The 15,000-nt window shown below is 39.6% G+C and overlaps 2 protein-coding genes across 5 annotated transcripts in view; both read left to right on the top strand.

Moving 5' to 3' along the window:
- Positions 1 to 4,885, top strand: part of LOC138059140 (bifunctional peptidase and (3S)-lysyl hydroxylase Jmjd7-like) — a 29,471-nt gene extending 24,586 nt beyond the window's left edge. Inside the window, exons 6-8 of one of the 2 annotated variants that reach the window (XM_068904672.1) lie at positions 1,422 to 1,494; positions 2,861 to 2,886; positions 3,617 to 4,885. In XM_068904672.1, coding sequence (XP_068760773.1) covers positions 1,422 to 1,494; positions 2,861 to 2,886; positions 3,617 to 3,632 — 115 coding nt within the window. In that variant the 3' untranslated portion in view covers positions 3,633 to 4,885. Of the gene's footprint in view, positions 1 to 1,421; positions 1,495 to 2,853; positions 2,887 to 3,616 lie in introns of both variants that reach the window. The other variant, XM_068904671.1, reaches the window with a different exon arrangement.
- Positions 4,886 to 6,874: 1,989 nt separating this feature from the next.
- LOC138059280 (MAP kinase-activating death domain protein-like) overlaps positions 6,875 to 15,000 on the top strand; it is a 41,294-nt gene continuing 33,168 nt past the window's right edge. Inside the window, exons 1-4 of one of the 3 annotated variants that reach the window (XM_068904848.1) lie at positions 6,875 to 8,772; positions 10,455 to 10,703; positions 12,991 to 13,071; positions 14,826 to 15,000. The exon at positions 14,826 to 15,000 is cut by the window's right edge and continues 149 nt beyond it. In XM_068904848.1, coding sequence (XP_068760949.1) covers positions 7,945 to 8,772; positions 10,455 to 10,703; positions 12,991 to 13,071; positions 14,826 to 15,000 — 1,333 coding nt within the window. In that variant the 5' untranslated portion in view covers positions 6,875 to 7,944. The remainder of the gene's footprint in view (positions 8,773 to 10,454; positions 10,704 to 12,990; positions 13,072 to 14,825) is intronic. The other 2 variants (XM_068904849.1, XM_068904850.1) reach the window with 2 other exon arrangements.

The following is a 15,000-nucleotide window of genomic DNA, read 5'->3' as shown; positions in this document are numbered from 1 at the left end:
CTAAACAGTGAGTAGTGATCCCTTTCTATCTTTATACACAGCATAATTTACTAGCAAGACCAACGTGGTGTACATGAGTAACATAAACTGAAAACAATACGCTCATTGTTCTTCAGGGGAGCTTCAGAGGTGTCACAACAAAAAAACAAATTAAACAAGAGGAGGCGCTAAATTTTTATTCTATATGCATTTACGTAGAACATCATGACCTTGAAGCATTTAACTCTGGTTCAGAGCTGGGGTTTTCTTAGTGTGAAACTTTCCTTATTTCAGTTATTTGGATGTAACATAGTTCGCGCATTTTTCCCGTGCGCAGCTTTGATCTCACTTCCATATTTGGGGAAAAATTGGTGTCCTAAAATTCCCAGCGTTGTTCCAAGGAAAGAGTTGCAAGTTACACACTTCAATGCCATGTGATTCTGATATATGTGATAAAAATGTCTGTGTAGCTTCTGTTACATAATCCAATCGATTATGGGTGATCATGTGGAAAACCAGTCAGTCAATTGCTTTGCTATTTTGTTGGTCTTTCAGTAAGTGGTTGATCTGTCAGTAGAATCAGCCGGTCAGTCAATCATTCAATCACTCAACAAGTCATTTACAGTCTGTCAATCAATTCAGTTTAAAAAAAATGACAGAAGTCCCTCACTAGTTTTTTCACAGATAAGTTAATAATCATTTAGTTGTTCAGGCATTTAAGCTACTAGTCAGCTGGACAGTGCGCAAGAAAAGATTATGAAATCTGAATAATTGTGAAGAGCAACTCCCCCTCCACTGACAGTTCGCCAACTGTCAGCCAACCTTTGGCCAACTGCTGTGGTACGCAAACTGATGAGTTACATGTAAGTAATGAAAAAGGTGACAAAGAACTTATTACATGTATTACCTAGAGCTAACATCAGAGCACTTACAAAGGAAAGTAAAGGTCAGAATGGAACCTAAAACTAGTTGCTAATTAAAGAAAACAAAGCAAAGCCATTAACCCATTGACTCCCAGGGGTTCCCCTTTGATGAGTAAAATCATCTGGCGTTAGACAGAGTAAAATACTGGCTGGTTTAGGCCGGTTTTGGCGTCAAAGAGTTAATTAAACAAATGTGACTAACTGCATGGAATACTCTCCTGTTAAGTTGCTGATGTTGGTTTCACTTTCCCTTCTTTCGTGTGTTGCACTGTCTTCTCACTGACAGAGGGGCACCAATGATTAATTGATCAATCAACCAATCAATCATGCAAGTATTAAATTAACACGTATCAGGCATATAAAAGGAGGCAGATGGGTAAAGTTAAATTGGGCATAACTAATAATTTGATTAAGGAAATGAAAACTGGCATTACCAATCTCCAAATATATTCATTTGATGATTATTAAGGATCTTACTGCACAATTAAAATGATTAAAATTCTCGGTGTGTTTTTTTAGACAATTGTTGATGGAAAGCCATGATGGACAAGGAATCTTTGTCAAAGAAAAGTTTATGTCAAATTATGTTACGGTGAGCAAGGAGAGTAAAATTTTGATGAATTTACTGTAGAAACTTGATGGCTCTTAAAAGTCAGTAATTGGACAACGGAGAAAGTAAGCTTCTGTTAATGTTCACTTAGAATGCAAGCAAAAAGATTCCAACCTATCAACCTCACCTTCTGTGTCAGGGTTCTTGATCCTTTCCCAGAAAATGTATCTTTATCAATGATGCAGCAGTACACAGATGATCCATCTCAGATAAAAACTTTGAGAATCATCAAACATTTTTGTTTCAGGTCAGGGTGGCTTAGTGGTTATCTATCGGGCCAGTCCCACCACTGCGAGCCGGGGTTCAATTCCGGCCTCGGCTAGCATGTGGGCTGAGTTTCAGTTGATCTCAACCTGACTCCAGGGTTTTTCTCCGGGTACTCCGGTTTTCCTCCCTCATCAAAATCGACTCACAGCTAATTGACATCTAGCTGTGGTGCTGTGCTGTGACATCAAACATGGACTGTATAGTGGCAGCCAGAGGCGCCTTTGTATGCTTTCAGCCCGATTTCGTGACCCGCGCCCTTCGCAATTCAGTCCTCGACTGCAAGTAAGGGTGATTAGCACTAGAAATATTTATTTCAAATTTGTCTGTGTCAACAAAATTAGAGATGGGTCGTTAATATAATGACCAGATAGATTCTCTATTATAGTAATATACAGATTTAACCAAGCCTATAAGCGGAGCTTGAGCCTGTGGTCCAATCGAAACCCAGTATGTGGTCAGTGGTCAACTTAAAATAAACAGCTGACCTCGATGAACTCTAAACTTGAGCCCACAATATGGTCACATGATACTTGTCACATTGGCGTACATGGAGGGGTGTATGTACGAGCGTACGGTTGTACGGTGACCAAAACCAACCCTTGATTGAACCCTTTGACGACTTGAAGCAACCCTTGAGATAGCTCTGTTTTGATTGGCTTTTACAGCGATGGGCGTGCTGAATCTCTTAACGGAGGCATTTTATAAATAAATCTACTCTGGAAAGGGTTGACTCCCAGGGGAAAGAGGCTCGCTTGATGAGCTCCTGATTTAGACTATCAACTTCCTGCACCACTAAACCCAGTCCGTGCTCAACTGAGCCAACTAGTCAATGATCGTAATTTAACAAGCCTGTCATTGAGCCTTCCTGTAATGTATTGGCTCATGCATTCATAGGATTGGTTTTCAGAAGAAGCATGTCATAATTATACTTTGGTCAACATATCGCCAACAAATGACCAACACAGCACTGATGCTTTAATACCTGAATTGTCCTTGTTCAGCATGATGGCTGGCACTCGATGCATTGCCTTGACTGGAATTCATTACCAATGCCATTGTTCTTTTCTTTTTAAGGATATAGGAGGCACTCACAAAAAGGCGTGGGAGGTAATTGTATTGATTATTTTTTATTTTGCAACTATACATGTTATATATAACACTTAATTTCAATAGGGTACATAATTACAGTCAAGAATGTATAGTCTCTTTTCATGGCCCTAGAAATCAAATCAATGAAATTCAAATAAAATCAAACATTGGTTTTTGAAGAGAGGGAAAAACCGGAGTATAATAATAATAATAATAATTTATTTCTAGTGCATTCCAAAATCTCAATGCCCTTACAAAAAAAACATAAAAATTATAACCTACAAACTATAAAACATGTATAAAATATATATATATAATAAAATAACAAAAGAATAAATTAATTAATCAAAAAGAAAAGTTTTAAGTTGTTTCTTAAAAGCGTCAATGGTCATATTACTCCTTAAGGCGGGTGGAAGTTGATTCCATAGCCTCGGTGCACATGATGAAAAAGCGCGTCCACCATATGTCTCAGTTCTATAGAGTGGGGTAACAAGACGAGTACTATTATCGCTGTTGGAGCGCAGAGCTCGCACTGGCCTATTCACAACCAGTAAATCACTGAGATATGATGGTGCCTGACCGTTTAGTACTCGGAGAAAACCTCTCGAAGCAGAGAAGAGAACCAACGAACTCAACCCACATCTTACGCCGAGTCTGGGAATCAAACCCAGGCTACATTGGTGGGAGACACTGTGCGAGCCAGCCTTGCTCCTCATGTTCATCAATTTTATGGTTCCTTTCTTTGCAGATTGTTGAAAATCTAGGAGCAGCCAACAAAGAGGTTTTATTGGCCGATATTGTGGTTCTAATTCCTCAAGCATTGCACAAGTTTCATACTTCAAGAGTGCATGACCCAACATTTGAACGGAAAATGTACCAACATCTTCTTCGTCATGATGAGCTTTGATCCATCATACATCACAAGGCACCTCATTGTAAAAGGATTCAAATACGTATCTGACAAAAATTTAATATATATATTTTTTATTCTCTAAATGGTTTCTTCCACACTAATGCACGAGTCGCTAGGGGTTGTATTATTGTTTCGAATCGTGGCCACAGTCTCTGCTGTGAAAAAATCTAAGGTTACAGCATAGTTAATAGAGGGAACTCGTTTTGAACCTCGGCAAACATCAAAGGAGCAAACAAAGATGCCAAGATTTAGGTTGGAAAGTCCACGACCGTGCACAATCTTTTGTTTTGCATACACTATGCATTTATTACGTAAGCAACACGTTTCTATTGGTTAGTTCCTCAATACGGAGTAAACAACTATTGTGTTTTGTGCACGGTCAAGGCCAAAAAAAAAGAACAAAAACCTACAACAACGAAATTTGTCGGGTTTCATAACCATACCTATTAACTATAGTTACAGGGTAACGGTTACGGGTTCCTTTTTGTACTTAAATTAATGGCACAAGTGCAAAGCATTGAGGGCCGTGAATTAAACTGGATAGTACAGTTGTACATTGCTTTTCAGACTACAAATAAAAGACCAGATTGGTGTTCCTCTTGTAGATGAGTGATCGTCAATTTGATCTAAACTTCATAACGTTAGCTACAGGTGATAACTGTCCCATGTCACAGGAATTAAAAGAATCTGAAGAAAATTGTAGAAGCATCCACTATTTCACTTTAATGTAAGAACATTCTTGCCTTTGGCCAATGGTCATTACTGAAAACAGATATGTAGTGATATAGAAAAATTAATCATTTTAGACTGTAGAAACACGAGAAAAACTGTATAAACAGCTTCAATTCCGGTTCTTATTTTGCCAGTTTGTGGGGTAGTACGCTTTGGAAATCGATAGGAAAATCAATTTTCTGTGAGACTGAGAGAAGTTGCTGCTGTGGACCAGAGGTTACAGTTCCTGGGTAGTTTAACGTGCATTGTTTAGAGAGAATCCCATCGTCAAGAAAAGTGCTTTGCCAGCGGACAGCTTATTTGTTGTACTGTATAAAAATCGAAGTATAGGCTTTACGCTCCCGTTAGTAATGAAATTTGTTTTTCAGGAAATCGCTAGTTTAGTTGTCTCTCTGTCTGTAAGAAACCGTAACACACAAAGTGTCCCCCACACTAAACAGAAAAATACCCTATTGCACAACAACGACGTGAAATCATCAAGTACAACCCTTTCATTCTATATTTTAGGGACTGCAACGTCGACGAAAACTTCACTTCAAAATATAACTTTGCACTAGCGTAAGCCTTTTGTGATTATTCCTTCTCGTTCACGTCCTACAATGTGGGCGAAGTATCCTCAAAACAAAATAAATTGGTATCCGAGATATTCAGAGTAAACATATAGAATGAAAAGTTAGTGTTTGTACGCTCACGTGGTCGTTCAAACCTCCAATTTGGTAATTTCACGTGGTTGTTGTGCAGTTTACTGCAATAGCACGTGCTAAAATGCGTGCCGCACGAGCAGCACGATTATTTGTCCTCTTTTAACCAATGGTATTCTTGTTTTGTGGCGTTCGTCGAGCTCGTCGACGACCGCGTTGTAGATCTTGAAGTCCCTTTTTACTCTGAAACCGCTCGGGCACCAATTTATTTTAAGGATACTGCGCCCACGTTGTAGGACGTGAACGAGACGGAATTATCGCGAAAGACACACGACAGTGCAAAGTTATATTTTGAAGTGACATTTTCGCCGACTTCGCCGTCGTAGATCATGAAGTCCATAAATGGGATCAAAGGAAAGGCATTCCAACATAAGGAGCTTAAGCAAGCGGCCGTATACAAGGACAATGCTCTCTCTCCTAATGGGCGTCTTGAAAACAAAGAACTGTAAGTCCCCTAAGACCTAGTCTCCCTCGCAGCCGTTTTTAGTCTCGTCACGCAACGCTCCTCCCACAGGAGCGTTGCGTGACGAGACTAAAAACGGCTGCGATGGAGACTACCTAAGACCCTAAGACTCGAAAATGAAGAAAGTAACCCCAAACCCTCAATTTAGATAACCCTAGGCCTAAAAACGAACTTTAGGCCTAGTTAGGCCTAGGGTTAGCCAAATTGAGGGTTTTGGGTTACTTTCTTCGTTAGGGTTGGGATCTTAGGGGTCTTTGTTTTCAAGACAACCGTCTCTAATAGAGGAAAAGATACTTAGCAATAAAAAATGGCAATGTTAAGGCAACTTACAAAGGCAAATATCGCACTTGCGGTTTCTGTCCGTGGTTCAAAAACCTTTCCTTTGTTACACTAGACTATTTTTCCCGCAACTTGTCTCGCAATTTTGTTGCGACAAAAGTTCTCACGTAGCGAAACAAGTTGCTTGATGGGTGTTACCCTATGCAACGTTTCTTGCAACTAGTTTCGTTTTCGCTGATCAAATCAGATTAAAGCAACATTTTCATTGGCTGGTGCCGCAAACCGTTGCCATACAGGTTGCAGGACAGATTTTAAAGTACGCAATGACCTGCTCCAGCATTGCGAGGGGATTTGCCCAAAGTTTAACTGATTTCTACTTCTTGCAATGGTGGCAGCAATAAAATTGTTGCGTGGAATGTCTATGGCAGGGTATGTTACACTGGGCATTTTTTCGGGCAACTTGTGTCGCAGCAAAATTGCACGAAACATTACCTAGTGTAACAGAGGCTTGAAGCCGCTGTTACACTGTGCAAATCTTCTTGCAATTTGTCTCGAGACCCGGGACGAGGCCAGTTACACGAAACATTGTTCAATGTGACCAACGTTGCAACGGCCAAAGACGTTGCGAGACAAGTTGCAGAAACCCAAGTAGAATAGACCAGAATAGGCTCATGCAGTAGTTTCCGTGAGGAATGAATCAACGATGAAATGATATATATGAAATGGATCATATATGAACTGCAGATATGAAATCAAGTGAAGCTATGATCTTCGCAGTTGTGAACGCAATTTTTGCAATTGAGTAAAGAAGCCTGAAAATTTCAGGACTTCAACGGGGTTTGACGGGAACATTAGAATCCACAAATGACCAGCTCCCACCGTCAGTGGCTTCATAGCTCAGTTGGTTAGAGCGTCGCACCGGTATCGCAAAGTTACGGGTTCAAACCCCTTTGAAGTCCTGAATTTTTCAGCCTTCTTTACCTACGCAATTGCAAAAATTGCGTTCATAACTGCGAAGATCATAGCTTCACTTGACTTGTTCATCGATGGCGCCTAGGCCAGTCTCGATTGCGCTGGAAATATCGCAAAAAAAAGTGCTCAAGTAGCGCTCATATTTCCTTAAGTTTGCTTATTTTTACCAACGCATTGGCCTACGTTGTTTAGAAAGAACACCAATGTTTTTGCAAACAAAAAGTGCTTTAGGACTACAATAGTTTATACGTCACTCTATCGTCGAATTTCATTCCAGGTCCTACTTTAAAATAAATTCGACGATAAAGCGACGTCTAAAACGAGTTAAATTCATCTGTTAAATTAAATTCGTCCTAGACGTTTTATCCGTCTTAAGAAGACGGATCAAATATCAGTTTATCCGTCGCACCAGCGTCGCGTCGAATGAAATGAATACAATTTTTTCGTACATTAAAATGTACACGAGCACTCAAAATGCAAATCGAAAAAAGTGCTCAAAAAGTGCGTCTGTCTGTAGCCGCAAGAAAATTGTGCTTGTCACCATGGTGTCACAGTTTGTACATACAACCCTACACCCCAGTGCCACACTTGCACCAGTCTACCAAAAGTTCTGGGAGATCTAGTTTTCAGTCTCTCACCAAATGCCTCTCCATGGCAATACAACAAAAAATAAAACTAAAAGCGATGAGCGTTAGCTTGATTTTAAGATCTTTTTCTAGCGCACAAAATCGTAACAAGCAGCAAATTTTGTAAAACAGTTGCCCTTCTGGGGTAAGCTGGATGAAAAATAAAATTATTCATGTATGCAGAAGTTGATGTGACGTCACAACATGCGGGTGTAGCGTGTTGTCACGCGAGAAAGCAACCATATATTCTTGTAATTGGTGGCTGTGAGACTGAAAATTATTTTATGGACCGTTGATTACACTGCTCGGCAAGGAAGTGGCCATTATGTCGCAAGTTTTCCTAAAATCAGTGTCTCTTTGGATGTAGGTGACTTGATTGCTAATCTAACAATGGACTCCGTGCGTCGAAAGATACCGTGCAGACTCGTAGACTATCTTGTTGTTGTTGGTGTGCGCAAACCTACGGTGGATTCTACGGAAACTCCAGAGCTCTTGCGCCGCTTTCCACAAAAAGACCATGAAGACTTCGTGTTACCAGGGGATGTGGTTTTCTTTTGTCAACCAGAAGGCTGTAATACGGTATCCAAAAAGTTCTCACTACGAGAAGCAAACTCGTTTGCTTTCACCCTTACTGAGAAAGATTCTGGCAACGTTCGCTACGGTATTTGTGTCAATGTGTTTCGTCCATGTCTTAATTTTATTCAAAAAGACAGAAGTGACTTTAAAGACACTAAGCTAATGGTTCGGAAGAGATCTCGATTTAAACGGGATTTCTGCATGAGTTTGACCTCTTTGTGCATTATATCGCATCACCCGTTCTTTCCCACATTCAGGGAGTGCCTATTTTTCCTTCGCAAGATGATCGACTCAAGAACGGGTCTCATCACCAAGCTGGACAAAAACGATAACATTATACCGGGCATTAACAGCTGGTCTGTGTTTACGTGCACTGAGGATCAGAAAACAAGCCATTTGGCGAACGACATGGAAGAAGTAGAAACGTGGATTCAGCGCCTTTTACTAGCACAAGCTCCAGTGGCAGGAAGAACTCGTGTCGAACTTCATCTTCATTCTCCAGAAACTTACCCACCTTTGACCTTTGCGTTGCCAGAATCGAATCGATTCCCTCTCGTAGACTTTCCTATTCACATTCCCTTAGAGCTGCTCGGTGTGGAAACGTGTTTAAAAGTTTTAACTTGTATTCTACTCGAACACAAGGTGAGTCAATATGTCACACGACCATCTTCCTGTATTCAAAACAAATAATCCCTTTATATAGCAGGTGTAATGCATTAAAACGTTTCCATCATCACATGAAGTGTGTTATTTTATTTTTAGTAAAAGTGAATTTAAAGGAAATGAAGTGAAATTCATCCACACAGGGAAATGTACATTATGAATCCCCCACGGGGGAAGAATATTATTTCATCAACGTTTTTTTTTTGAAACCAGTAGACCCTTCAAATTTTATCAGCCAGCCAGTGTGGTCGAATGAGATTAAGGCTTATGAAATTTTTATCTTGAAAAGTAATTTTTCTCGATATCGATTTCTCTGAAGACTTTCTGTATTTTACTTGGAAGAAATCAACTTTCTTGTACCAATAGTCTCGTGAAAATTAGTTGATTTGTGGACATTGGTTAAGAAGACCTCTTCTTTTGTCGTCGCAGTGATATGTTGATCTTAGTAAATTTAAATAACCGGTATGCATAAATTTGTCGTTGTTTTTCATGTAAGCACTTGACATCGAAGAATTATTATTTTTGACGAGGGCAAATGTTTGCTATTTTAGTGATGAAGAGCCTTCTGGGTTGAAAAAACTGCAACGCCACGATTATAATTATTATTGTTGCATCCTTGTACATTTCGAGGTATTTTAAATATCTCCTTTACATAAAGGTTGAAGAAACAACGGTGTCTGTAATTTCTTATTCAGGTCAGGCATGAGAGTAAAATTTTAACAATTCCATTTCTTACTTCATTACACTTCTAAATAGCTTTCGCTAATGCTAGAAGGGGAAAAAAAGTGAAAGAAAGAATTAAGTAAGGGAGAAGTCTCGAAGCATTATACTGTTTGGAGACTTCCTATCCAATTTTAATTTGGGAAGGCATTATTGCAGCAAGGCATGTCGGATTTGAAATGCATAGTTTCTTGAGAATGTGGGATCTTTCTGCTTGAGTGGGAAAATGTTGATTTGTTTGCTTCATTTTGAATTCTTTTGTTTTACATATTGTTTTCAAATTGTTTTACCCTTTTGTCTCTAGTACTTGAAGAAACCCCCACAATGTATGTGGCTGTCATTCTTGTTGTTTTACCTACTCAGTCCCATATGAGGAAAATGCAGGATAATATTGTTGCAAAAATAATCATAAAATGATTGAGTATTTTTGCCTGCAACCCCACCCTGAAATGAACTGTCATCAAATGGAGGCCATGAAATTATTCTACTAGAGAAACAAATTGTAGAGTAGAGCTCTGACGTAGGGGATGTTATTAATAAATAGAGGATATTGCATGGCTGTCTGGGAATACAAAATTTATCTTCTCATGTTGAAAAATATTTCACTCATTCGCTGAGCTCACTCATGAAATATTTCTCAACAAGAGAAGATGAATTTCGTATCTCCAAGCAGTCATCCAATGTTCGATTTATTATATAAACACCAATGAAATACCAATTGAAACAATTTCACAAAAATATTTTTGCAGTCTTAATGTAGAACAATGGGATGATTATTATGCAACCATAGCAACAGAGATCTCATCGCATGTTGAAAATAACACATTCTTTTCACAGGTGAATATATAATGGTTTTGTGTGAAAGCTTACTTGGTATTTCAGTAGTGTTTATATAAATAATAAAGCAAATTATACATGTTTTTGTCTTTTTGTTTTGGTAGGTTGTAATCCAGTCCAGAGATTACAATGCTCTGACCATGAGTGTTATTGCCCTAACATCTCTCCTTTATCCTTTGGAGTACATGTTTCCCATTATTCCATTACTACCAACATGTATGAACAGTGCAGAGCAACTGTTACTAGCTCCCACACCATTTGTGATTGGCGTTCCAGCAAGCTTCTTTCGTTACAAGTCTGAAGGATTTCAGATGCCTGGAGATGTATGGATTGTGGACCTGGACTCAAATAAGGTTGGATGAATACCGAGAATTTGACATATATCAACTGCTCGAACAGACATGTTTATGATGCTTGAGCCTTAAGTACCACGGCAGGCAGAGGGCCATACTGAAGACATAGGGCACACTTTTTCCCTTTCCTGTGTAAACTAATTGCTGAGCTCGAAGATTAAGAATGTACCTTATTAAAATAGGGATGCATATTTATATATTGGTGTATTCTCCTATACAGCCATGACTGGTGTAGTAGGCTGTATATTGTTTTTTTTGTGGGATAGGAAAAATGGAACAAGGTAGAGAATCAACAAAAGCTCAGCCCATTTTCTGTCCTTGTTGGTTGTGAGAGACTGCTTTCACCAATACACCAACACTGCTCCCAGCAAGTACCCAAAGCCTCCTTATTTCAAAGCTTTATATTTGGAACTGCAGAAGAATTCAACTAATTCCAGATATTGATACATATGTAGATTTAAATCTATGGTGCATTTGAAATACGAAACAGAACTTTTCATAGGGCGTCATGGTAATAAAGAAGAGACTTTCAGTGCTTGAAATTAGCGGTCGATTAGTTTTTAGTAAAATGAAGAAGTTGGTTGACCGCAGAAAAAACAACGGACAACCCAGCCAAAAATAGAAACTGTATCACATAAGCAGCACCCAACTCACTCAACTGTTTTCTGTTGTCAATTTCTGATACTAGTTTGAAGTTAGCAGTAATTAATTTGCTGCAGTTGAGCATTTTCCTGTGTTTTGAATATCTGTGGCTTTTACAAAAACATTGTCAGATAGGAAAATTCCCATGTTGCTGGCGGTGGAGATCAAAGACTCCATTTTGAAAATCATCATCATCATCATTTCTCTTTGCGCCAGTAGGCGCATAAGGCCTCTTTGCCCAATACTCTCTGTTTCGCGCCGCTGCCTTGGCCACATTCCAACTCTTCCACCCCGCTTTGTCTCTCTCTTTCTCGACCGTCCTTCTCCAAGTGGTCCTTGGTCTCCCTCTCGCCCTTCGACCCTCCGGCGTCCATCCCAAAGCTGTGAAACAATCATTCTCATCTTCTCTCCTAAGTATGTGCCCCAGCCAGTTCCACCTTCTCCGTCTTATCTCGCAGCTTATGTTGTTGATTTCTGCCATTTCCACTACTCTGTTGTTTGATATTCTTTGCTGCCATCTGATTCTCAGTATCCGTCTCAGGCATTGGCACTGGAAACTGTTCAGTCTTCATTCAACAGCCTTTGTGATCTTCCAAGTTTCGCAACCATATAACAGGAGTGGTCGAACTAAGGTCTGGAATAGGCGTATCTTGGTTCCTCTTCCTATTCCTCTGGCTGCCCATACCTTCCCTAGCCTCTGAAACACACCACGGGCCTTCTGCAGCCTGTTCCTAATGTCTCTACTGCCTCCACCCTCTTTGTCCACGGTAGCTCCCAGGTATGGGAACTCCCCAACATCCTCAACTTCCTTGCCATTCACCGCAATCCTCTCCCTGTTGCTGGCATACTCCGTCCTTAGTGTTTTACACTTTCTCGCATTTAGTTTAAGGCCCATTTTGAAAATGCTATAACTTAAACCCAGACTTCCACAAAAAAAGATACAGGCGCACACTTATAAGTGTGACACTCAAGCTCCAACGCCATGCGATTGCATTTCAACATGGCATGCATTATATTGTAGGGGCTTCCCGAAGGCTATGGGCAACCAAGCATTTATTAGGGTAACCGGGAATTTCTTTTAATTTTGAGCACTGGACTTTAAGGCACAATTGGGCGGGTCTTCGGAATAATTTAATGTACATATGTACGGGTATTGTTTTTTCTAAGGGGGTCGTAGTAGTAGTTATTGTAAGTTTTGTAAGTGTGTAAGGGTAATTTCCTTTTTGAAGGGGGAGAATAATACTAAGTTAGTGTTAGTTTTGTAAGTACGGTAAATGTGAATTGTGTTGTTGATACTCTTATTTCTGATAACGTTATCAGGGGTGTCGTCAGTTTTAATATTGTAAGTAGTGTGCACTAGAAGTAATATGGCAAATTAATTGTTAAAAAAAGCACCCAAGGCCTACCAGGGTAGACATACAGCTGTAACTGGACTTTAAAAAATAATTTGGTCAACTACCTGAGTCGTGAACCCACTTGTCTTTCAAGGAGCAGGTCAATCTGTTGGATTGGTACCCGTATTTCCTAACAAGATTTTTGTGGCCAATTTGTACTGGTCCCATGTAAGTTATGAATAGGAATCACATTGAAGCCTGTCCAGGTAGATTTTTTCATTTGTAACTGATAGTGGATGTGTTTTTCACAGATCACTGTTCCTCTAACTGCAGATGAGTTGCCACCCCTTCCTCAACCTGAGGGAGCGTTGCTCATGAGAAACTTGAAAATGGTATGTTTGTCTTACATTGCATTTGAGAAATTAGGTACACTTTCAAAGTCGTGGGCATTAAATTCAGGTTAACTAAGTTTGTAACAACAATGACATTCACAATGGCACTGAGTAGATTTTGTAATTTCATGCTTTTGTATAGCTCCTTATTGCATTAATTAACATGATAAATGTATCCCTTTCTCCTCTTCTGCAGTGAATGTAGTGTAATCGCTGAACAAAGTGCAGGCAGGATTTGAACCTACTGCAACTGCATGTGAATCCAACACCCTGAAAACAGGACCACTATCAATAAGTTTTGAAAAGACTATAGAGTTGATGGGTGTTACCAGTCATGAAGAAAAAGGCTAGTGTCATGGGCAGGTGGCTCATCTTCCAGGCCACTTGACACAGTTACAAAATTAGTGTATAATACAGTACCTCTCAGAAATATGTTAACCAAAATATGCGCACAATACGCGTATATCTGTACGCGTATGTGCGTATACCTATACGTGTATGTGCGTATATCCATACGTGTATGTGCGTATAACCATACGCGTATGTGCGTATACCGATATACGCGTCTGCCTCATTAGCTTGCTTATTGTTATAATAAAGAATACATGTAGCTTGACAGCACTAAAATAGTACACGACTACGAACTACATGACAAAGACGCACTTCCACAAACAGCTGTCGCGTTCGGAATACGACGAACCCACGCACGGATGTTTATTTTATCGATAAACATACAGTTCAGGTTCAGAGTTATTTTGTTCCACACTATCAAAAGAGAGAATTAATAATATACAAAAGGCAAACCATCAATAAACATGCAATTCTCGGAAAATCTTCGAGTTTACCTCGCCGAATTCGACGGAAGTTCTACTCTTATTTGAAAGGTGTTGCATTACCTGTCACGATTTCCTCAGCTCTTGATGTGAGTCGTATGCAAATTTAAAACCAGCAGTATCAAAATGATACGATACTAAAGAAATTGTTTCCCATTTATGAGTTGGTCTCTTCTCTTCATAAAAAGTTTTTAATTGAACAGAAAGGTAAAATGGAAATGAATTGTTGATTTATCTTTCGATTGGATCAATTTCACACCCGTGAATATTATTTTTCACTCCCAATTTCACCGCGTGAATTTTAACCCTTAATTTCACGACGTGAAAGTTTTCACTGATCATTCACGGCATGAATAGTTTCATGCCAAGAGTGAAAGTTTCTTATCGTAGAGTTGATTACGGGGTATTCACGCCGTGAAAATTGAAAATCACGCACCGGGGCAATGAGAAAAATTTGACGGTTTTCAATAAATCCATAAGGCCATTTTTGCGTAAAGGGTCACAAACGATACACGCATTTGAATGCCAAACTTAAGACAAATTTTTGTTTCCCTTCTGATTCATAAACATTGAATTACTTTTGCTTGTTATCCAAAAAATTCGCGACGGGAAGCGACCTGCGCGTTTGTAACGTGATAGCTTTTGCAGTATGTAAATTTTCTGTTATCGGCTCGTGGCTTTGTTCAGATCCAAAAGTTCTTTGTTTTACTCAACAATGCAACACAAAGGAAATTTATGGTACTGAATAACAAAGGAAAATCAGACGCGCATGAATATACGCGTGTGTGCGTATAAGTATACGCGTATGTGCGTATAAGTATACGCGTATGTGCGTATAAGCATATGCGTATATGCGTATACACTGCGTATGCGCAGTTAACGTATATCTGAGCGGTACTGTATGTCTCAAATCTGTTTCAGGCTCTTCAGTCCCTCAGCATGCCACCACAGACAGTTTCAAATCTGGATGAAACTACCCCTTTAGATGACCTGGAACCACCAGATGAAGTAAGCAGCTGGATGGGACAGCAGCTTGTGTTTGGAAATGATGTAGATGCAGTAGACATTGCAGTAAGAGTTGCTTTGGTCAAGTTCT

Source organism: Montipora capricornis, chromosome 8 (assembly GCF_036669925.1).
Source record: "Montipora capricornis isolate CH-2021 chromosome 8, ASM3666992v2, whole genome shotgun sequence".
In the NCBI taxonomy this organism is placed as follows: Eukaryota; Metazoa; Cnidaria; class Anthozoa; order Scleractinia; family Acroporidae; genus Montipora; species Montipora capricornis.
The sequence above is the reverse complement of the archived record's forward strand: the minus strand, read 5'-3'. Positions and strand labels throughout refer to the sequence as shown.